Below are 24,532 nucleotides of genomic sequence, written 5' to 3'. Positions count from 1 at the left end.
TATGTTGTAACATTTTATTAAAAAAGATGTTGTATTTGTACAGATGCAGACATGTTCAGTTTAAATACAATCTAAAATTAATCTTTTATATATTTATATATTTTTTTTCTTAACACTGGGAACGGACTACTTTTAAAACAATTTGCATCTAGTAACAATTCTATGACCAAGTAGCAATTAGCAGGGAGCTACGAAGAAAGCATGTTGTAGAGTTTGTATACAAATACACAAAGCACAAACAATAAAACACACACATATTTGAAAACTTCTGGTCTGTATCAACTCCTCATAAATAATGTAAATCCAACAAAGGAGGACAGCTCAAACATCATTCGCTGGTTGCCTGCTTATCTCCACTCTTCATAAATACAAGAAAAATACTTTCCTGATCAGAATCCCTGTCACACGTGTGTTAGTTTGTCTGGAGTGTTTTCAGTTTGAGTCTTCGAGGCTGCTGCTTTTCTGTTCTGAGCCGCAGTTGCAGAGCCGCACCATGATGCTTTGCAGGCTGGGCTCTACAATACCGAGCAGGGGCCTCTGGGAAGGGTCCCCGTTCCAGCAGGCCTCCATCAGCTGCCAGCACTCCTCATCGAAAGTGGGCAACCGCTCGGGTCGGGCTCCTGCAGACGACATGAACACAAATGTGCCAACAGACCAAAACACGTAGCGATGACAAACAAACAAAAAAAAAAAAAAAAACAGACAGTCCTCAGATACTGAACATCATGTTTGAAGACTGTGGGAGGGTTTTTCATCTGAATACATCAGCATGAGGTAGAATATGTTTTAGGTTGTGATTTAGTGGTTTTGTGTTAAGGCGCAGACACACCAAACAGTCTTAAAAAACTAGCTACAATGAAAGGCAGCTGCTGAGTTGCCTCAGGTTGCCTGTGTCTCTACCAAGAAGTTGCCAGTGGAAATGCTGTAAAGGCTGCAACCGATGGCCAAACGGCACGCAGAGGAGATAAATTTACACACCAGCAGACAGCCGCAGTCTGTATTTGCCATTCAAAAAGGGAAACCAGAGGGCCGTCATGAAGGCAGTTAGCCAATTCGCATAAAAACAACAGACTCAAATGTTGAAAGAGCAAAGTATACTCACCGTGCGGCAGTGTACACAAACACATGCCATCAGTGTGAACACAAACTGAACAAGAACTAAAAGCAAACAAATTATGTTTTAATTTCACTGACCCGCACCAAATGAATCAAACTTCAGGTGTTACAGCATTGTTTACCTTTTTTAACGTTATTCCAGAGCTGGTCCTTACTGGAGCATTTCTCAAAGGCTTCTGGGAGTTTCACTGAACCAGTGCAGAGGTACCAAAAAAGGATCCCGAAGGCGTAAACATCCACAGAGTTATCATACTTTCCTGTCAGGAAAAGGGTGATAATGTAGAGGAAAACCTTAAAAAGACTGATATGCTCTAGCATTTCTGCACATTTAGATTTCATTTTGACACAAGATAAAATGAGACATTCATATTCTGATGATACTGTGTTTGTAAAAAGTCATTTATTAGGACTCTCCTCTCAAGTAAAGAAACCTCTGTGAGCCACTAGCAGTTGCATGTTCTGACACTTCTGACCTAATAATCTGAGTTGCTTCATGATCAAAAAATGGCTCGTGTTACTGCTCAGTAATCGTACCTGTAAACAGCTCTGGAGCCATGTGGATTGGAGTTCCAACTATGCTGCCAGACATCATGGCCTCTGGTTTACAAAAGCCCAGGTCGGTGATTTTTGCACGATTTTGTTTGTCCAACTGGAAAAGAAATGAGGGTCAGCAGACATAAAAAAAGAAGAAATCACTTGATCACTAAGTGGTGTGATAGACTCACACACATAAAACACCTCAGAAGTCACAGATTCCACAGGTTTGTTGAACTTTTGGTCTGAAACATAGACTGGATATAAAGATGGACAACATGACAGGTCCCACCAAGTATAAATTTCCAATCTCGATCGCTCCCTGGTGTCTGCTTGCAGTATAGATCACAAAGCCTGCCCAAGTGATTGTTTTTAATGATAAATTTCTTTTAATGAGTTATTCAATTCCACAAAAACCTGATTTTCCGCCTTGAGTGACAGCTGTGTGTCAATCTATGCACTCGTATTCAATGGAGCTGCTCGCGATTGTTTGGGCAGGTGTTTTGGCGGGAACTCCCCCACCACGGATATTGCCACTGCGCAGACTCCAGCTCTAAATGAATTCACCAGCTTAAGATTGCAGCACCTGAATGCCGAATACTTTAGCCTCAGTTGAAGCATAGCAAATGGAAAGTGGGTGTGTGTAGTCCATCTTTATGTACTGTCTATGGTCTGAACTTACCAGAACATTCTTTAGCTTTATGTCTCTGTGCAAGAGGCCCTGACCGTGCAGGAAGCGGATCCCCTCTACCACATCCAGGGCGATCTGAAGTCTCTCCTTCAGTGATAAACCAGCCTGATAGAGATGGAAGGAGAATGCAAAAGGAGATTTAACTGGAAGTAATGAGTGAGATTTTGCCAATAAAACAACAATGTGTCTCTTTTTGTAATCTGTGTATCATCAAGTCACCTTCAAGCCTGTATAGAGGTCTCTGTGCAGCCGCTCCATAATGAGCAGCACAGCGATGCTGGAGCCGTCTCCGTAAGTATGATCGATCACAGACCCATGCAGGTCAACAAGACGCTCGTGCTTGGGCAGAGACCTGAAGCAACAAACATCCAAAGGAGAGAGGAGGACATTTAAATGTTTGACATATAATCATAAAATAATCTTTTTATGATCTTCATTTTACTACGCCCTGCATTCTGATGATTACAGTTAATAATTAAACACAAAATTTCACAAAGCAAATGCCTATCAATTCAAAAGAAATTAATTTTGGATATCGCTTAAGAGGAGTACTATTATGTAAATTCCTTAAGAGAGAAGTTTGGGGAGGGCAGAACAGGGAAACTTATCTGATGGCCACAGCAAGAAGTCCACCAGTGTGCATCCAAACATGTTTAAGAATAAGATGACGAAGAGTCCCTTCATCCCTCCTGCTCCAGGGATAAACACACCTTCAATAGCCTCGGTGTCCAGAAAGTTTACACTGTCCAGCAGGTCCTTGTTTAATCTACTGCTCACTCTCGTGCGTGCCTCATTTATCTCCTCTCACTCCCCATCTTCCTCTACTGTCAGGGGTATAAAGGGCTATTCTGTCCTTTTTCTTTCCTTCCCCCCTTTCTGCTACAATGTCAGTCACATATTCCATCCATCTCTGTCCAAGCAGCTCTCAAAAATTGTGCCTGAGAGGTCCACTTATATGGAACAGTCAATCCTCATTTTTGATTTTTAGAAAAGATCTTAAAGAATTTCTCTTGAAGGAGTTTAGTACCATTTAAATGACCTGTGACATGTAAACAGTGCATATAAAAGTTATTGTTTTGTTTTTATATTTTTTTTATGTAGTAGTAGTTTTTGGGGTTTTTTTATCTCTGGCATCTCTTGTTAGGAATATCTTATTTTAGTTTTTTTTCCTCTGTGTATTTGAATCTTAAGAATTATTGTTTGGAATTTGTATTCTTTTTTTAAATATTTAAAAAAAAATGTGTCTGTTTGTAAATTGGTAATATACATCTACAACTGTCTTTAATTGCAGTGGGTGGGGTCGTTTTATATGCTGTCTTATGTTACTGTATTTTTTTATCATACGCACAAATACAGGGCTAAAATAACTACTGTAACATTTTCACTGGACTCCATGATAATTCCTACCTTCACTAACTCGGTTTTGTTTTTTTCTGGCGTGTTTGTGACATTGAACATGACATAAAAAAGAAAAAACAAAAACGGACAGGCCTATCTACTGGTAGTGGGAAAGTCTATCCCCTGTATTAAGCTGGTTTTCCCATGTTTAAAAAAACCTGCATATACGTGATAATTTTGGTGGAAAAAGGGTAAAAGACACTTTTGTCATTCTGATATGTGCACAGAAAAGCCTCAAGGCTTCAGCAGTCAAACTATTCTTTCTATATACTGGGTGGAGTTTAGCTGTTATTTATGAGTCAACTGTCATATCCAATCATAGTTTTCTGCTCTTGATCAATGCAGCTTCTTCAGAAACTGAAGTGTTTCTGATACACGCCCTTCATGTGTCAGTAAAATGCACTGTCAGCTGTGATGAGTATTGGGTTTTCTACCTGCGGCAGTATGGCGTGAAGCCTTAAAATAACTCAGTGATAAACAGGATTGCTGATGACATCACGCTTAAACAGCTGTCTTAACAAGTTTGTCTTTGTGTGCGATTTCATTTTTACACTCACTCACCTCGTGTAGTGAAACTCCAAAGCCAGGTCGTTCCAGTGTTTATCATCAGGTGGTACCACAGACTTCAAGGCACATGGGTAGCGTCCTCCCCAACTGTCACACAAGTACACAACTCCATACTGACCCCGACCCAACTCTCGCCCGAGTTTAGGCTTGCCTGTCAGAAAACAGCACAGTCATTTTTACCTCAAAGTAGCAAAAATGTTTTGCATTCGGTAGCTTAAACATTTTAAAAATGCTTTGCAAATTATTATAATATTGTTCATTAGCAAGGCGGGACTCTGTCTGTATGTAAGCACTGTCTCTCTGAATTAGCTTTCCTTAAAGTCTCTCTCCAGTCAAAGATATGTTTCATTAATTGTTTTTTCACTGATGTTTGAGCTTCAGCTTGTGCAAAGTGACATGGGAAGTCTGACACTAAAAGGCTGTTTTCACATTCATCTCCAGAATGTGGAGACTTCCTCTGTGCTCACCTTAAAACTGAGGTTAAGACTTGAAGTGAAGAGGGAGACTTCTTGTGTATAGCAGTTTTGGAATAAACTATATTTACATTTGTCATATCATATTCATATTTTCTGGATTTTTTTTATGAGAGAGGACTATATGTAATACTAAAAAATGTCAATTTGGTAATTAAACTTTTTTTATGTGAAAAAAAGCCCCATCAGATATACAATAATATTCAAGGTAGAAAATATTTACATGTCTGGTAGAGATGAATAATGATACCAGAGTCCATTTACAATACTAGACACAAGACACAATTTACAGAATTTACAATAAGTACTTTTGTGAAGCAATGTGTGAGCAGAGTGAGAGTTTTATGTGTATGAACAACGGAAGGATTTGGTGGTGACTCACCGTGCAGCAGCACATCCCTGAGGGAGCGGCTCTCCAGAGACAGACGGGCCAGCCGAGGGGCGTGGTCCTTCCTCACACGCAGCCACAGGTCCTCAGTGCGCTCCAGACGGCCAGTGTGCCCTTCCTCAAGCTACAAATCCAACACATGACATAACATCTCATGGTTAGCATTAAGAACCACTGCTAAATAACTGCTTTCATTTCACAATTATTTCACTGACTTGAAACTGTTAGAGCAATGTCTGATGTGCCTTACTTTTATCTTTAAAAACTTTCTTGGTCAACCCTGTAACATCTAATCCTGTCCTCTTTTTTTAACTACATACATCATTACAACGTCAGGAGGTGCCATCACCATGGAGACTGCTGCTGAGGACGACTGCTCTCAGGTTCTCAGTGACTAAAGGCCAGTTGCTTTGACCTCTGTGTCGCTGTAGACATTAGTTAGAAGGGTTAATGCAGAGCTACTCCTTGATGCATTGAATTTTTAATTTTAACCAGAGGGTGACAGCACAGGGTTGGGTTGTCATCACTGCTGTTTGTTTTGGGCTCAGCTGGAACTTGTAAGTCAACATGATACGGGACATACTGTAAAGTTTGCTCACAGCTTTTATTAAACTGAGTCACCACACGTCTGTAGTGGGTGACTTTTCCAGTTTGTTTTTTAAATGATCAATATCTAAACATTGTATTTAGTTGTCTGGCATATTGTCTGATAGTAGTCCCTTCCATTATGATTATATCAGTAAATTATTGATGGCCTGAAAACTTTAGCAGCCATCATAAGTCTTTTCACTCTACTTTGTTTATTTTATTACTTGTTATTTTAATTACTTGGTTGCTTGGTAAAGTATGCTGAGTTTGTTGATATTTCTAATGTTAGACAACTTTGTGTATTACAATTATCAACTTAAGCCCTGTTTAACACAGGACTTGTATTTCCTGGGAAACTTTTGTTTTATAAATTACCTCAGTCTGTGTGTCATGAGGCAAATATGCTTGGGATAAGAAAAGACTGTATTTCACTCAAATTTTTCATTCGACATTCAACATTTTCCCCCAGATATGATGTGCACAGTAACAACGCAGCCACCATAATTCTCTACCAGGACAGAGGCAGAAACAAAGCGCAGTAAATGTTTTTTTAATGATTATTTTGATGGCCATTTTTGCCTTTATTCATAGGACAGCTAATTTAGATGGGAAAGGTAGCAGAGAGAGTGGGGGGATTCATGCAGAAAAGGTCAGAATCAAGCCCGGGTCGCTGTCGTGGCCTCAGCCTACATGGGGCACACACTCTCCAGCAGTGAAAATTTTACTTAACAAGTTAGGGACATGGCAGATTCACACAGTATTAAAATCACAGACAACCTCTGGAATTATTACAAATCAAAAGAAATCCCCAGGTAATACTTGTCCTGTGCAAATAGGGCTTAAGAGTAATGTAAAAATTATGCAACTTTCACTGTGCACCATCTGCCATTTACAAGAGGAGAGGTTGTTAAAAAGTGTATCAGGAAAGCTTTTGAGGTATTAACATGCAACAAAAAGTAATTCTGTAAATGTGTTAATGAAAAAACGTTAATGTGAAGAATTAACTTGATTTTTATTCTCCTCTTTTTTCTCATTTTTTGTTTGTTACAACCTGGATTTCCATAACTCTACTGTCACATTTACACATTTCACAAGTTGGTTTTTTTTCATGCAAGTGTTTGTATCTGATGCCCTGTTGCAGAAAAACTAAACAGTTGGCATGGAACAAGCCCTGACATGCTTTGCAATCCACTGCATCAGGACTGGAGCCCTGAGTCTCATTTGTGCAGAAGCAGATGGAGCCAAAGATACAGAGGATAAAAACAGAGCCTGGAAATTTGACCCAGAGTGTACCGTCAATGCCAACCCAAACATTCTCCTTTCACCACTACAAGACAATTAACATCACATTGTTGCAACTTGGGGCATCACAATAAGTGCTGAGTGTCTTTGTCATGTATACTTTTCAGGGCAGAAAAAAAGGTCATGCTCTTCTTCTTGCATCAATATTAAGGTTCATAATCCTCTGATAATAATCCCTTATTTGCCTTTACAGCACACTTTTCATTTACTTTCATAACACTTCCTTCAAATCCAACTGCATACAGACACGCTGCAGAACAGGCTTCTCTCTCTATGACTCATCCAACGCTCTACTTGTGATTTAATTCTTAGAAACAGGAATGTCACAAAAGTATAATGCTATTTTATTAGGTTGACTTGTTTGCACTGCTATATATAACTAACTCTGTCGGTTAAATAACTGAATTAAATTAGGATAATTCTGTTCAAAAGCTCGTATTTTCTTCAAAAGAACATATTAATACAACATCGCTTAACTTCAGCCCTTGTGTAAGAATCACCACAATCACTGCATTTGTGTAACTGCATTAGGAGTAAAGAATTAGCGGGCGTGGAAATGTATGCAGTGATGTGACCCACACTGTCTGTCATGTGAGAATTATAATCAGAGCCATTTGAGTGGAACTGATTTGTCAGGGACCTCATGGAGGGACTCACAGCTTAAAAGGCGAAACAATTTTAGTAAAGAGGAATAAGTTGCTGAACCATAAGCTGTGCAGGGCCTGAGAGTAACTGATTATGGAGCTATCGTTCAGTTTATTATCACACGTCATTTGCACGAGAGGCTTGTGCTCATGACAGCGTGAGATGTAAACATTAATTGCTGTTGAATTTTTCAATTTTTTTGGCGCTTTGAGAACAACCAGCCAAGTGCCATGTAATTCAATTATATTCAAGATCTCTTTGGCAGATATCTATGACACCCAGGAACTTATACCAAAACAATCTAGACTGAAAATAGCACTACAGGTAAGACTTGTGACTTTGGGGTGAATTGTCCCTTTGAGAGAGATAGATGAGGAACTAAAGGAAAAAAAATGCAGCAGAGAGAGGGAGGCCACCTGACGTAGAGATGCGGCGAAGGCCTCGTGGGAGCTGCTGAGGCGGGTTCTGAACTGGGAGCAGATGCTTCTGGCCAGTTTGGCAGCACTGAGACTTTCTATGGCATCCTGGGCCACTTTCCTCTTCCACTCTGGAGTGATGGCAGGAGGGTTCACAGACGTTATCCTGTGGATTATCTGAGAGCAAGACTCAGAGTAAGAACACTTCTCCAGAAGTCACCAATGTGGTTTCAAACTCTTATTATTGAATTTATAAGATGCTGACCTGTTTGATTTGCTCCCAGAAGAGTCTTGTGAAGGAGGATCCTGAATGAAAGGTGATCTCAACATGATAGGCAGCATTTAATAACTGTGGAAGAGGAGAAGGGTTAATAAATATAAGTCAGGACATCTCTGTTTGTGCTTCCATCTCTGCATAAATCTCTCCACCTCACTCTCTGCTTTTTTAGCTGACGCTGCAGGTCACACTTATTAATCCAACTAGATTTTGCCACGATCTCCCCGAACCAATCATATTGTTGCTGTCAAACTTTAAAACTGATCTCCTCTCTGCTGCTGTCAGGTGTCATTTCAGGACAAACAGACGTGACCTCCACCCTCACACACCTGCTGCCCAGTCCTGCTCCAAATCCTGATCCTCAGCAAACTCTCCCAATTCTACCACCAGTGTTTAGACTCCATCGGGGGTAATATTAACCATTACATCTCTATATCTAAAATACTATGTCACAATGGTGTCTTATCGCCAGGGACTTCTCACTATTCATCTTTCTCTCAAGTGGGAATGAACGAGTATGCCATTATATTAACTTCCCAAGGAAGGGGCAAGGTTTATCAGAAGTGGATGGGACTCAAACCAGAAATCGGAGGCACCTAACGAGAAGTTAATATTTTTAAGCCTGACATGTACATGGGTTGATCAGGAGTTGCTGTATTAACTATTTTTTACAGAGTAATCTCAGGAATGCGCTTCAGATCATTTTTTAATCACAAAAGCAGAAGGTTGAGGACAGCCACCCAAATGAGGATTTTCCTTAATATGAGTATGAATATTGACACCTTTTATTCAGATACGCATACTCATAAAAATTGTACGAACCGAATACTCATTTCATCAGAGTATTTCGCTCAACCCTATTCTCAAGTCTGAGAATAGAAAATGCAGCAAAATCAGTGGTCTAAGATATCAATAAACGTTATTCATTAGTCAAGAGGTCAATTTACATTCATTATCTGTAACCACTTATCCTCTTGAGGGTCACGGAGGGCCTGGAGCCAACCTGGAAGCTGGACAGGTCACCAGACTATCACAGGGCTGACACACAGAGACAGACAAATATTCACGCTCACATTCACATGTACGGGCAGTTTAGGGTCACCAGTTAACCTATCCTGCATGTCTTTGGACTGTGGGATGAAGCCCAGGAATCCAAAGAAAACTCGGACACGGGAGAACATGCAAACTCCACACAGACGCGCCCCAGTCTCCCGGTGGGTTTGAACCCAGGCTCCTTTTGCTGACAGGTGACAGTGCTAACCGCTGCAACACCATGCCACCGATCTTTATTGGTACATACACTTTCTAAAATGCTAAAATGTCACTTGTTGAACTCTTTGTTCTGATTTGCTTCTCTACCACACTTTAAAGGGTTAAATGAATAACAGAGAAAAAAAAGAATCACTATCATAAAGTCTAAACCTCAAAATTTCTCTCAAAACATCTGGAATCAAACTCCTTACACTGTTCCTATTGGAGCCTCAGTCCCTTAGTTTTCAGCTTTATTTTCTTGGAAATGTTTTTGTAACTTGACTTGATGTCAAGAAACGCTATAAAAAACAAAGTTTAATAACCTTTTTTAAATGCAAAGCTTGTAACACATGAATTAAGATGATCAAACTAATTAGATTTAAGTATCTTCACACATTCATGACAGGAATACTAAATGAGGTTCCAGTTTTTTACAAACTACGGCCCACCTGTTTGAGGTGATTGGAAGTGATGTTGTGGACAGACGAATCAATGTGTGACTTCTCCAGACTGCTGAGACATCGCTCCAGAGTTCCTACGAAGCTCTCCCTCAGATAGTCCACAGAGCTGATCAGCTTATTTGCCACGGCCTGATTCAAACGCACCACTATCAGCTCCTGGATCTGGTGGATGCAAGATTTGATCTCCTTTGATGTAACAGGCTCTCCATTAGTTGTTACTATGATGTCTGCAGTTGAAAGAAAATAGTTTGTCATGTTAATAAGTGGTGTTCGTAACCTAGATGCAGAGAGAAATCTTAATTAATGCTTTAAGTATGACAGTTAAGATGTTAAACAAGACGCACTGCTGAATGAGAACAAAGGGCCATTTCATATTATGACTGCATTATTAAGGTTCATTTAAATAATTTAATGTTAAAGAAATGTTCATTTGTGTGAGAAAAACACAGAGAGCTCTTCTTGCGAACACAATATGGAGGGAGGTGGTAGATTCTGTGTACTCTGTCGAAACCTGTTTTTCCCATTTGGCTACTGTTAGCACTGTGTGGCTTTGCATTACACAGAGAGGTGTTTCTGTCATTTAGCCAACCCTCACTGAAATAAAAGGTGTGGACAAAAACCTCTTTGTATAATGCAGTACAGTTCAACAGCACAAGAAACTGCAGCCTCCAGAGTGACCACACAGTTAGATCAACACCTCTCTAAAAACAAATTCAGTGAAAACTGAACATTAAAACATTCATGATGGTAGGATTTGTTGCAGGACTATTGTATTATTCAGCTAGACTAAGTGTACCTAAAAAAACTGACAACTGAGTGTACAATCACTTGGAATTAATAACTTCACATAATCTATAGAGGTTTTGAAAACTAGTATTAGCTGTTGAGCAGTGATTTTTATGTGTGAGTCCCTGTTTAGTTTGTTCTTGTGCAGCACACACGTAGGACAGTCCTGCCAATAGTTTCATACTATTTCAGTGATCTACAGGCTCTGGTAAGGCTCTAAGAAACACAGAAATGCACCATTAAAGCGGGGAAGAAGAACTGCTAGCAAGTTAACCTGCAAGGAAATAAAGCAGGTGTAAATGTTTCAAATAATCAAATTTGCAAATGTTTCATGAGGAAGAAAGGGGATTCAATATTTTTGTTGGAACTGAAGGATACACAAAGAGATGTCCAAGGCAGTTCTCACAAACTTTCACAGCTAAAAATATTGAAAGTTTTCTTTGACTTTTCACTTGCCCTTCATTTTTCACACATTTCATATTCAAACTCTATTCAAACATAATTTCAGCTTGCTGACATACATGAAGGGAGAGATGGAAGGAGGAGAGAAAATGAAGAAACATATGATTCACAGAATGTTGTCATCAACATTAACTGAAGCTGCGTTATGTCGTCAGCGACAGAAAAAAATTGCTGTAATGTTGCATTACGTGCAAGGTTATCCATGGATGATTACTTTAACAATTTAGCATGACAACATTTCATGAATTTTTCAAAACTTTCAATGACTTTTACTGTTTGCATGATTTTTCCAACCCAGGAAAATGTGTTTGTGAAGTTCCATGACTTTTCCAGGTTTTCTATGACCGTGGGAACCCTGACTGAATGTAAACAGAAACTCTGTTTGTTTATGAGAAAAGTCACAGGGCACCTTAAATCCTTCATATCAGAGCTATGTTCGCATAACCAGAATGATCTACAAATCTTGTTTGTGCAATGCCAGAACAGGACACATGTCTGGTTAAACGTGTTAGCATATGGCTCTTGTCATGAATAATGACTGATTTTCAGATCTAATTCTGGAGCATGGTCTAATGTTAAAACCCTGCGTCGGGGTTTTACAAAGAAAAAATTATCCAGATAACCAAGAAAAAAAAACCTGCTTCTTGAATAAACTTCCAGGAAGGGAGACCGGAAGATAACAGACCATAATAACCAATGAAAAAAACTTCTCTGCCGCTCACAACATATGAGTCATACAATGCAAAACTTTGTGGGCAGATTGTGAAATGCAGCTGGCTCAGCCATGTCCGCAGGTCTGACTGGAATCTACAGACAGTAAAGAAATTGGCTTTAAGTAGGTCATGCTGCAGACTAGAGAACCCTGGCCAATTAAGACAAGTCAGTTGTCCCTTTTTTCCTCTTTAGAGACAGATCTGCAGTATCACAAAGAGTATGGATAAAATGAAAGTAATCTGAATGGGTAACACGAGTCATCCATCTCCTTTAATAGAGAAATAATAAAGAGGGAATCTTTTCTCATTAAGTTGAAGATTTAAGAGAAAAATAAACAAGGCACACGAGTAGTCAATTTTTTAGAAACCGATGTGAATCCACAGATTTAAAGTTACTGGGGTCTATCGGGGCAAATCACATGTCCCACTTCTTTGAAAACAAAATAAACACATAACCAGGAAGCAGGCTTCCAATTTTAGATATATCTTTTTTGCAGAAAGAAAAATCACAGGTTTTGATTTAGTATAATTCAAGGGTCAAGAATGTAAAACTGCTATTATTTCCTGATTAAGATAATTTAATAGATTAGGTTTTTTCTTTTTTGGGGGAAAAAATTGCAACAATTTGCAACAACCCCTCTGACTTTCAGTAACTACTTTCAGTAATGTCAATTCACTTCTGGATTTACTCAGTGACCGTAAAGACTACAGCTTTCTCACAACAAACAAACATAACTTAATACTTCCTTTTTTACAAAAAGCAGGTACTTTTCTGCCCATAAGTGCAATAAGCAAGAATTAATTTAATAGCAGCAGAGATAACCTATCAGAAATATAGAATTAACTTTGCTGACCACAAACCTGACATGAAAACCACAGCACATGATAAACCAACTTCTGATGATGTCAAAATATGTGCAATATCCATTCAAATCACAAGCTTTTAACTACATTAATAATGTATTATTCTGTACATAGTACATTCTAAAAAAAACTTAAAAATAGAACATTTAACTGTAGGTACACAGAAAGATCCCAGATGGCGCAATGTACAAAATAAAACAAATCTTTTTACATTAAGTTAACAAGTACATCCTTGTTTGCACACTTTAATACATTAGTTTTACTTTTCTACTTTTGTTTTTGTAGCTCAGGTTAATATCTGTTTGGACTAGAATCACTATTTTGATATGGTCAAGCCTGATAAGACTTTAAAATCTTCACTGTCATCACTCCTCTTAACTATGTAAGGGTTGTGCTTATCAAGATCTTTCTCACATCAGCTCTATTGTTATCAAACAGTAGCTGACTGAATGTCTTTAGTGAAACAAGTTAAAATTTACGGGCAAATGTTCAAGTTCAATTTTTCACACGTCAGCTTTTATTCTGAAAACCTTTGTGCGAGCCACCATTTGTAAAACAATATCTTCCTTAATAATCTAACAAATCTTGACAAACCACAAAAGAGAAACCCTGCCTGCCTTGTGGCATTTATTCATAATGTTGACTCACTAACCTGTAAACTCCAAGTTGGCTGCATCCTCCAGCAGCTGCTCTTTCATACTGCCAAGCGTTTCCACAATCATCTCCTTCATCTCCTCCTGTTTGCGGTTAGCGATGGTCATAAGGGAGGTGAAGAGCTCACCTTCTTTCTCACGGGTGTACTCCAGCCTGCGGGGTGTTATCTGCAGGTCCCGCTGCATGTCAAAGGCCTGCGGGGAATAGAAGCAGAAAGGATTAAGGTCTGATGGTGTTTTTTTTTAATGGGTGTACTGGGTCAGAGGCGCACAAGACAAAGCAGTTCAAGCAAAGGCAGTAACAACTGGAAAGAGTATGAAGCAGTTAAAACAACCACTGACATACAGATGAACAGTGCACCATCCTCTGACCTGGTTGATGAAAAGATCTAAACAGCGACAGTGAACTCCATTAAGCAGGTTGGCAGCTTCCACCTGTTGGTTTTGAAGAACTTGGCGAGCAAAAGGCACCAGCAACCGATGCAGTTTTTCAAAAGTCTCACCCAGCACACTCTGGGGCTTAGCACCCGGGGTGGGTATCGGTGCAGGGGCGCCACAGGCACAGTTTCCTGTTGGGTTACTGAGGAAGTCGAGGGAGAGCAGCTGCTTATAGAGGGCGCTCTTCTCCCTCTCCCTTTCCTTTTCCTTCTCGACGCGGCGGCCGGATTCTGGGGAAGCTGCTGGCATTGTGTCAGGGGTACGAATAAAACAGATGGGAAAGGGGAGCATCTCTTTGACCTTCCAGAGCTCAGCCACCTGCTCTGTGCTTAGGGAGTCCTGGTTGATGGCATAGAGTATGATAGGGATCACACTGCGGGTGCAGTCTTCCAAAGCCTCTTCTATGGGCTGGACACTCGGACAAGGCACCACCATGACTTTTGCTTCCTGATGACAAACCACAAAAAAAAAAAAAAACACAAAAATGTTACTTGGTATTACTTTCATTTTAGCACACTGGTTAATATAAAGGTTTTCTTTTTGGGAAATATGGTTCTGTAAAAAAGCCCAGTTTATGCAAACGAAACAAAAACATGTTCTCATGAAATACAGCCATGCAGACACTACTAGTGGGGTAGCACTGGAATGAATTGGAATGAACATTAAGCAGCTAAGGAGCTGAATATTTTGGTGGAGACCATGGACTGTGTATAAAGATGGATGTCGTGACAGCTCCTGAGAAGTGAAGCCAAAACATCTTGATTGCCCCCTGAGGGCAGGCTGCAGGATTGGTTATAAACCCTTCCCCCTCCATGCTCAGAAATGGGACATGGGCTAAACTAGAAAAAGTCAAATGCTGCAATACGCTGTGCTTCGAACTCAGAAAAAAATGACCTAAGACATGGAAAAGTGAAATGAAATGGTTATTCAAGTCGTAAACTCAGGAAAGATCCATCTAGCCAAAGATCAACAACAAAAACACACCTGATGTCACAGCAACTTGACAGCACACATCGTGAATCGAGCAGAATAACATTTTCATCAATTATTTAACTTTTTGTAATGTTTTTGCTGTAAAACATTAAAAAACAAAAACAAAATTGTAGCTGCGATTTCCATTCAGTTGATTTATGCTTAATAGAATTTTTTGCAAGCACATGAATCTCAAACTCCATCCACAGAAAACGAATGAACACAAAGACTTTAAGCTAATGGCTGTGGTGGTTAACAGTATAACGCTCAGCGCCCTTTCACACAATTTCGAGCTGCTGTATGTTATTTTAATAAGCAATGCTGAACAAGACTGTTGACTTATCTTATATGCCATTTCTCTTTGCAAACTGTGCTCTGGTAATTGATGTAGGCGCTTGTGAAGCTCAGAGACTTGACATACAAACAATAGTTTGCTGCAAGGGTCCATGTTTTCCCAAGCAGATGCACTGGGGCGCATTTAGATCAGAAGGCGGAAAATACCGACTCGAGTGCGGATTTCTTCTCACAACAGACCAATATTCCCCCAAGCTGTAGGGAGAAGTGTACTGAAAACACCTACAGAATGATTTCTCTATTTTCTCCACACAACTGAGTTTGCATAGTTGGAAAATACTTGACAGCAAGGGCAGGCAAAAGCCCTTCGCATGGGAACCCCCGTGAAAGACTGTGTCTGATGGTGTGACGTCACTTTGGCCGTGCAGACACTCGTGGCCACTGCTAATGCAATGCACCAAGCATAGATCAAGCCTAACGCTGTATAATCCATAGAACTCATTATGAACAGTTTTTTGTTTTCTATTAACATTAGAAAAGATAATCAGGTTTACTTATCTCTTGATATCATCTTATCTTATATCATGTTTTCTGTGTCATGTCATTTAGATTTACTGACCTTTTAACTTCTTGACATAAAATACAAGAAAAGAATAACTGTAACCCCTGTTAGATAAAATCTTCAAGGCAACTGGAGCACAGTTACTCAAACCAATTTGTGCCACAAAATGTTTCAATGGCTTCAGTTGCAAAAGGAAGAAGAAACACTTCCACACACATCACATGCTCCTTCTATTTCTGAACACCTAATGGCACATAAATATTTGTGGTGGTCTTGGGAATGTCTACGACAGGGCAGGAAAATGACACAAGTAAAAAGGTTTTCTTAACCCTTAATAAATAACGACTTTTTGACAAAAATAGTCTCGAAAAGAGCTTGAGAGGGAGACCATGGTGGGGGTAAAAGAGAGCCAGAGAAAAGAGGCAAAAATGACCAACAGCTACACAAAGGAGACAGTCAGTCCTGTCTCCAAGACACAAGAGCAGAGCCCATCTGAGCAGTCTCTTTAGAACAAAGATAGCCTGCAAACATTTGTTCATAACCAGTCAAAATCCAAACAATGTTTGAATTGATTTAATGCACTCAGGTTTCAACGGCAACCCTTCAAGATACTCTCTGTGGGCTATTTTGAATTTTCAATTTTGTATTTGTTTTTATATGTCTTTAAGAAGTGTCAGTGTGAGTTAGCATCAACACTATCATCTGACCCAGCTCCACAAAGCAACACAGTCAAGACAAATGGCCATGTAAGAAATTAGAGTTTTTCTCTGTTAGCACATTTTAAGGCTGCCTGCTAATATCACAGCCCTTTGTTAACAGACTTGTGTGTGTGAATTCACAGAGCATAAGACAAAACAGAACCTCAAAAGAATTTTAGAAATGCAGTTATAGCATGGCACCCTTTATGTCCCCTGGGTGCTTAAGTTGAGGTGGGGAGCATGGGTTAACTCAAGGATGAAGAGGAGGGTAATTAGCAAGTTGGCTGTGATTATGACAGGAGTGTGTGAATACCACAGTGAGCAGAGAGATTCTGTGCTTTCCTTTACTCCAATTTAAACATGTTAATGTCTCATTCATTCAGCAGAAACCTAAAGAGGAGTGGCACACTGGGGGAAATTTATGTTCACAACCATTAAAATGATATGCAAATATTAGCTTGAGTTTTAGAATATTTAATTTCATTTCAGCATGGACCTACATCACAATTTCTTTTCTCTTATACAGGATTTTTCCTGCTTATTAATCCCTGCAGCAGCCACCACTGCCAATTTCCAGGCCACCACCACTTAAAAGGGTCAATGTTGGCAAAAACTAATGCGATATATTCATTCCACATCTTCAGCAGTTCTTTTTTATTGCAATGACTGTCCGCATCACAAACTGGTAGCAGAGGAGTAAAGTAAACTTCACCACTTCCTACACTCCAGGAAACATTCATTTTCCTCAGAGAAATTTCCTCCAGTCCAAAGAGTGTCTGTTTTAGGCTTTGTCCTGATAAAAAAAAAATAAAAAATTATCCGGTCTGACAATATTGCTGCTAAACCTCAAGAGACGGGAGGGGCCGTGTGTGGAGAGGAGCAGCAGAGTGAAGGAGAGACAAGGAGGAGTCCAGGCGAGGAGTAGATGAATCATAATTATACAAATTGCAAATGGTAAAGAAAATGTGATCCTTCTCATCTGTTTTAGTAACAGACGTTCATAATAATCATACAGATTTTGCCGTGGTTAAGTTTTGAAGTGGTACATTTTCAGGCAGTGGCAGCTGCATCTTGGTTGCTTGGCAACTATCATGGTATCTGTCAAAAGGAAAACTTAAAGTGCGGTCGCAAAAGTTTCATCCTCATCGGAAAAACACCAGCTGTCATCGGAGACGGATCACATAGATCCGCTTCAGACAGGGACAGACTGTAGGGGAGACTGGGGATAGCTGTAACACTGTCTCTTTGAGCGTCCATATCAGGCTAAAAATGTGTGTTAAAGCTCTCAAATTTTGACACCAAGTGTGTTGATGGAGCCTTCAACATATAGTAATGTGTTAGATCACTTTTTATTCATCTTCCCAGATGTAATAAACACAATAAACACAGAGCCAGTGGTTTTAACCCACAACGGCTAGAAAAATTCACCTGGCTCAAACACAACAAGGAGGGAATGAAGAATAACAGGTGGCTGAAATGTTTTCCCCTGTAATGGGGCCACATTTTAGTGATGTTTAAAGGCTTCGTTTGTATCATGTGAACTATTTCCTTTTTTCTGTTTAAATGGATAGTTCACATTTTTGGCAATTTCAGTGTAAATAAGTATATTTTTATTTTTGTCTATTTTATTTAAATTACCACTAAAACACACTTAAATAAAATATACTTACTGAAAGAACGCATATTAACATCTTTCTGAGTTGTTATAAACTGATTAGCTGATTAGCCTCAAGTATCTGAAACTGGCATTAATTTAATATGTTGTGAAATTGAAAAATCAAAAAAACAATTTTTACCACAGCCTTGGGCCGCGCCACCTACCACCACTGCTCTAGGAAAAACCCTGTCTTCTATGATAAAGTTTGTGTAATTACTACAAACAACTCTGCTATTAAACCATCTGAGGTCCTCTCCTCTCAAGTATGACAAAGTGTTTGACCTAAATAAAGGACTGCACATCTCAAGCCTCTCAGTCACATGTGAAAATGAACAGGGGTGTGAAATGACCAGCCTTACTTCCAGAAGCACTGATATTTTCCTTCCAGGCATTCATAAATTACATTTTTCTGTTGTTGTTTTTTTTTTTTTTTTTTTTTAGGTAAGGCTGGTGGATCTTGAAGCAGCAATGAAAGAGATTTTAAAAATGTATGGCCATGTTTGGTCAACTACCAACACAATTTTTTACATTATTGTTTTAAGCATTTCTGCTTTATTAAGATATTAACAGAGAGAGAAGGAGAGGCAGGGAGAACAGAGCAGATGACATGCAGTAAAGGGCCCGCACCAGACTCAAAACTGAACCACTGTGGGAAAGACTGGGTCTTAATGCTGCGCTCACTACCAGCTGAGCGGACAGGGCACCCAACCAATAAACTTTTTGTTAATCACTAAAGAAAATGAAGAAAAGGGGAATTCCCAAACAGTGTTCTGTTATTTGAAATTAACTTTACAAGAGTCAGGTTATCCTGATGAAGGTCTGATGATAGAAATGCTAGTTATACCTAATAAAGTCTGCTGCAAGTAACAGGAACAATGCAAGAATTCCCCTCTTCTTCATCTATGGACAATTTCCTTCTAGGCACCTGTCTACATGTTTCTAAAGGTGTGTGCATGAGCACCTACATTCTTGTTTATCACAAAAAACAGAGATACGAAAACTCCACACTATGGGTTTCACCAAACAATGTTTGAAAATTTGGTAATGCTTTAAAATCAAGAGACAACTACCAAGACTAAAAAATGAAGCCAGTGTAAAAGTTCCCAAAACTGCAATTCATTAAATGTCTATTTGAGTTTGGTTCCGAAACACAAATGCCCATAAAACATAAAATGCCCAACTTTGCAACAGAAATAATCATGTTTACAGCCTTGCACAGAAAAAACAAAGAAACAAATGGATATTTAAGGGGGTCCGCTTTGAGTAACAGGCTGTCTGCCAATAGTGTCCTCGGCTTCTCAGTCAGATCCACCAGTCGCTCGTCTACAGCACCAACCTCTCATCCAAATATTATCCCTTCTGGCTCCAAAAACACAGGTGAGGACAGTCGAAATACCTAACTCCAGGCTTCAAAACAGCATGCCACAAACCAATGGATGACGTCACAGTAGCTACGTCCATGATTTATACAGTCTATTTTTAAAGTCCAACAGTCATGTTAAACATGAACTCTACTGACACACACTTACTGATCTACTTTAGTCTCAAACATATATTCTGAAGATGCAATCAATGTTTATGTGTATATATTGTCTTTCCACAGAAGTACAAATTGATTTTCTTAGCAGAAGTGTTGGATTAAAAAAAGTAGTGAGTGAGTGTTTTCTAATAGTACAACTCAAACAAAATCCCAACTACAAAGTCTTACTTTATAACCGTTAAAAAACAACAACTTTAGTAACAATATGAACAACCAGTGCCCAAGAATTCAGTTGTAACCATGGTAACTTCATCACAGCAAAGGGTTTGGGATTTTTTAAAATGACCTAGTCATGTGAATTGCACCAGACCAGTGGCATTACGTAAGGGGGCTGGGCGGGTGGGCTGCTCTGAGGCAGAGCAAGGCCTAGTTTCTGGGGCTGTGATGCTCACTGAGGGGCCTTGGTCTAAAGGATTAGAGACTAATTTCCACATGTCACACATGATAAGGAATGACTACAATCCTTACACCATGCTTAATCAATTCACTCCCACAAGATATTTTGATTTTCAGGTCACTCCTGCTGAAGACCAGAATCACTGTTCCACTGTGTCCAGCAATTATCCTTTTTTTTCCATGTAACCTCAAAGTAACTTGAAATCGGTTTTTAGTAGTGGCTCAAAACATGAACAAGATAAAAGCGACTGGAAAAGAAAGTATTTCTGCACAGTAGCAGAAATCAGTAGAACACTGAACAACGCAGGCAATAATCAGCTCTGTTCAGTAATCTGTTTGTGAGCTCAGCCATGTGTGAACACAAAGGCTAGTTCAAGCCAGAGACAAGGATGGAAAAAAAATCAATCCATCTTTCCGTTTGGTGAGGGCTAGAGAAGGAAATGCCACCACACAAAAAATAAACAGTTAGGGCTGGGCCATATGATTGAAATCAGTGATTTAACTTCAGGACTGCTTGTTTTATTTTGATGTCCTCTACACCACAACATGACTCACATATGCAAAATCAGATGTTTTTCACATAAATCAAAACAAAAAAAACCCAGCAAATTAGTGACAATTTAAGTGCATTTTCTGAATAACACAATTTTTGTCAATTAATCTCCCTGAAACTGTTCGAATCCTCATTTTAGAAAATTGTTGATATAAGAAAACATTATATCATCATAATATAAATTTTCCTAATGGGTGACTAATGTCAGTGCCAAGCCATGCTGTATATATATGAATTTTTTGAGTTAAAATGTGAAAGCTCAGAAAGAGGGAACAAAGCAATGTCAGTGTGGCAAACTACCATGTAAATGTTTTCATATCAAAAAGAAAACATTAGAAGATTTTACGCAGGATCCACAGCCTGTGTTTTAAAGCCTACCTGTAGTAGTTGGTGATGCAGGGTGATCTCCAGCTCTGCTAGCCTGTGGGCCGGGTCTTCACATTCCTCATGGATCTCCAAGTCTTCCCGGGGCACTGTGTCCCAGCGTCCACAGTTAGCTGCCAGCTGGTGCACCAGCTCATACTGGCCAGGCAGTGCCAAGCTGAGCCGTGTCTGTCTCCCATGAGTGAAACACAGCTTCCGCCTCTTGCAGACGGTGCCCTGGACTCCCTCACAAGCCTCTCCGGCCTCAGGGCCCAATGGCAGCAGCCTCTCTCCAAGAAGGCAGTTAAGCAGCTGATAGCGGGCAGCACAGTCCTGGCCCAGTACCAGGATGTACGGGGCAGCGCCTACAGTGTTGCGCAGGAACTCTTCCTCATGGCTGGGGAAAGAGATGCAGCTGAGCTGGCCTGGGGTGAAGGAGACAACAAAAGGAGGTACAGTATATGATGTTTAGAGGTGGACTTTATCAGAAACCTTGTGGAACCCTGCTGGAAGTTCTCAGTCAACATTGTAAGCAGAAATACGGTATTTAATGACAATTTTCTTTTTTTAAATCAGATATTATTCCTTGGGCTATTATTCTTGATCCAGCCTTCAAATGTGGAGCATATACAAAAGAACCAATTCAACACTATTATTGATGGTATCAGACATAATCCTCAGTGATGCTGAGTCACAGTCTAAAACAGTTACATAACAAAGAATGGAGAGAGTAGCAATGGCCTACTTCATAGTCATACACAAGTGATTTTCTTTCGAACATTAATGTGGTTTTACTGTAACTGCTACTCTGATCTAGCATTTCCCTTTGAGTATTCACCCCTTGAACTTAACATGATGCATTGAAGCCTATTATTTCAGACAGACCTGTGTTGAGCATTTGACAGCATGACCCCAGCACAGTGGAAAGACTAAAGTCTGTTAGTGTGGACCTGTGTATGAACTCAAACAAATTGTCAAATTAAGAACTATGTAATGATCGTTCTGCGTCATGTGATGCACTTTTTGTTTTCCAGATGAGTAAGTGTAACTGAGATATTTACAAGATGAATCCAGTTTAACAGGTGAAGACATGTGTTTAGCTCTACTCATAAAAGGCAACATTATTACCCCATTTTTCTGTCAAATATGACTAATCTACAGCTTAACATTGTTCATCCAACATTAAAGGAAAAGATTTTGACCCTCTATGTGTACAGGAAACTAGCTCTGATTAAATAATACACTCCTGCAGATGTGATGTGTTACATTTTATCTGCATACCATCAGTGTGTGTTTTTTTATCAGTGTTTCATAGAGGCAGTTACTTAACCATAAGATCAAAAACGCTCACATTACTCATGAGATACTCGGATAATGAATTATGAATGAAATTTCATAAAGCATGAATCTGGAATGGTTATGATGAAGATATACAATGTGATATCAAAAGAAGAGTATGATTTTATTGTTTTAAAGTTGGACTCAAAGATGCTAAAATGTGTCCAGAGTCTAAAAGTAACCTAACCTGTCACTAACACATACAAAAGGCCAAATTCATGCAAAATAGAAGAATGAGAGTCTCATATCCGAAGCTGTTAGCCAGCTGGTGAGTGCAGAAATCTCAGCATATTTGGTGCACTTAGGCTACTCATTCTTTTCAGAGGGGGCTTAATCTCTTTAGTTTCCATAACCCTAATTAATGCATTTTTCAGTCTGCTTGGTGGAGAAACTACTTGGCTGCAGAAACTTGTTAGCTCTTTTGTATACAGGATACAAAACGTAGAACATATATATCTGAATATGATTTTTTGCAGCTATCTAGGATGCGTTAAAGATAGACAACCCTTTGCAACCTGAATAAATTGGTCTAATTTCTTTAAAAAAACAAGGGAAGAAGGCAAAGAGCAACAATGACCAGAAAATTAACAAGAAATAAGTTTTTTCTTTAAAGAAAAAAGAAAAGTGCCTGCAAATAAATAAAAAGAAAGAAAAACAAAATTACAAAGATTTGCTGTAACATTATTTAACATTTGTTATTAGTAATTCTGAATAAAGTTTTAATCATTTTAACTCACTTTTTTACCAAGTTGCTACTGGCCATTTTCCGCTGTTTTTTGATAAAAATCAAACAAATCTACTTTGGGTTCAAGGGTGTTAAATATGTGTGAAAGGCATTGAAAGCAGCACAAGAAAAGTGATGCCGCTGCAGGTTTCAAAGGGTTAAGCACTGTGACATCTAGGTACACCACTGTTGTTGTTCTGGTGCTGCATGGTTTTTAACCTACCTGCCTCAAAAGACGCTGATTCCGAGCTTATTGTAGATGCACAAGCATTGCTGTAATTCTGCTTTATTTCCCGGAAGAATGCATTAGTCTCCTTCAGGTTCTTCTTCAGCTGGATGGTGTGTTTGTTGTAGCTGCTAAATGTCCTCGTCAGTTCCCGAGCTAAAGGAGTCGTTTTCTGTTGTTGTACACTTCCCTCCATGGTCAACAGATCGAGCTGCTGTATTTTTTTCTTATTGGGATTTCAAAGGTTGAACAGGTGCCAAACACCCAAATTGGGCTGCTCGAGTGTCAATCAATCCTTTTATTTGTTATGCGCTAGTTAGTTAGTAGCCATGCTTGTCCACCCACCTGCTAGGTTGAGTAATTCATTCACGTGTAGTCCGTTTTAAAATAACATTAGTGTATTAGTGCTGGACAAACAACCGTCGCCAGTGTTCAGTATCAGTGAATAAAGGCTTGGCATTTGGCTTTTGTTGTTGTGATGCTGCAGCTGTTTAGCTAGCTAGCTTAACGTCGTGCTGCGCGTGCAAGAAAACTTTAATAAGATTTTAACGGTTAGCTAACAAAGTGACCGCTATTTCGGCATCTTTCTGGTTAATGCCGACCGTCTGACTGACTGCAGACTATGGAGTGACTTAAAAACAAAAGAAAACCAACACCACAACGATGTGTGCCGACTAATGTGCTAAATAATGTGTTTAGAGACCTAGCTGTGGTCCAGATATCGTTAGCGCCGCTAGCCAGAAGGCATCTCCTGCCCGTCCTCGCCTTGGCCTGGCACAACAGACATAGCCGTTAACTCCACGAAAATAGTCCAGGCCACCGTTTCACAGCCATGCAGCTCCGTGGTTAAAAGATGGGGCCCGACTCTGACAGTCGCCTCGAAATGACAACTCGAGCACGACAAAAAGCGTTGGCGTTTTCCTGATGAAGCTCCGTGGGGAAAAGATCTTCCTAAACTGGCTCTGGCCCGGAGAAACCAGCGGACATCTTCCTCCCCGGAGCGCGACCGCGACACAACTAACTTTGCATGAACTGCTTTCTCTTTCGGTGATGATGAAGATGAAGAGCAGAGTGAGTGGTGGTGCAGGGCGAGGTGTGTCCGAACCAACTCACACAGTCGAGACCAAGCAATCAAATCACTGCAAAACAGAAAGTCGACACAGCCAAAGTTAGGGAGAGGAAAGGG

General features: G+C 39.7%; 1 protein-coding gene across 1 annotated transcript; it reads right to left on the bottom strand.

Annotated features, from left to right (window-relative positions):
• Positions 1-24,532, bottom strand: dstyk (dual serine/threonine and tyrosine protein kinase). Its single transcript, XM_042504603.2, has 14 exons — positions 23,344-24,532; positions 21,074-21,483; positions 13,958-14,470; positions 13,585-13,780; positions 10,096-10,334; positions 8,384-8,467; positions 8,119-8,295; positions 5,162-5,291; positions 4,301-4,457; positions 2,561-2,693; positions 2,333-2,446; positions 1,651-1,765; positions 1,239-1,373; positions 1-620 (listed from the first exon to the last, which is right to left on the bottom strand). Exons 1-14 carry the CDS (start codon positions 23,540-23,542, stop codon positions 433-435), a joined length of 2,790 nt encoding a protein of 929 aa, XP_042360537.1. The 5' UTR covers positions 23,543-24,532; the 3' UTR covers positions 1-432.

Source organism: Plectropomus leopardus, chromosome 2 (genome assembly GCF_026936395.1).
Source record: "Plectropomus leopardus strain MGB_pleo_1.0 chromosome 2, ASM2693639v1, whole genome shotgun sequence".
Taxonomy (NCBI): domain Eukaryota; kingdom Metazoa; phylum Chordata; class Actinopteri; order Perciformes; family Serranidae; genus Plectropomus; species Plectropomus leopardus.
Note: the sequence above shows the minus strand (reverse complement) of the source record. Positions and strands in the feature narration are given on the sequence as shown.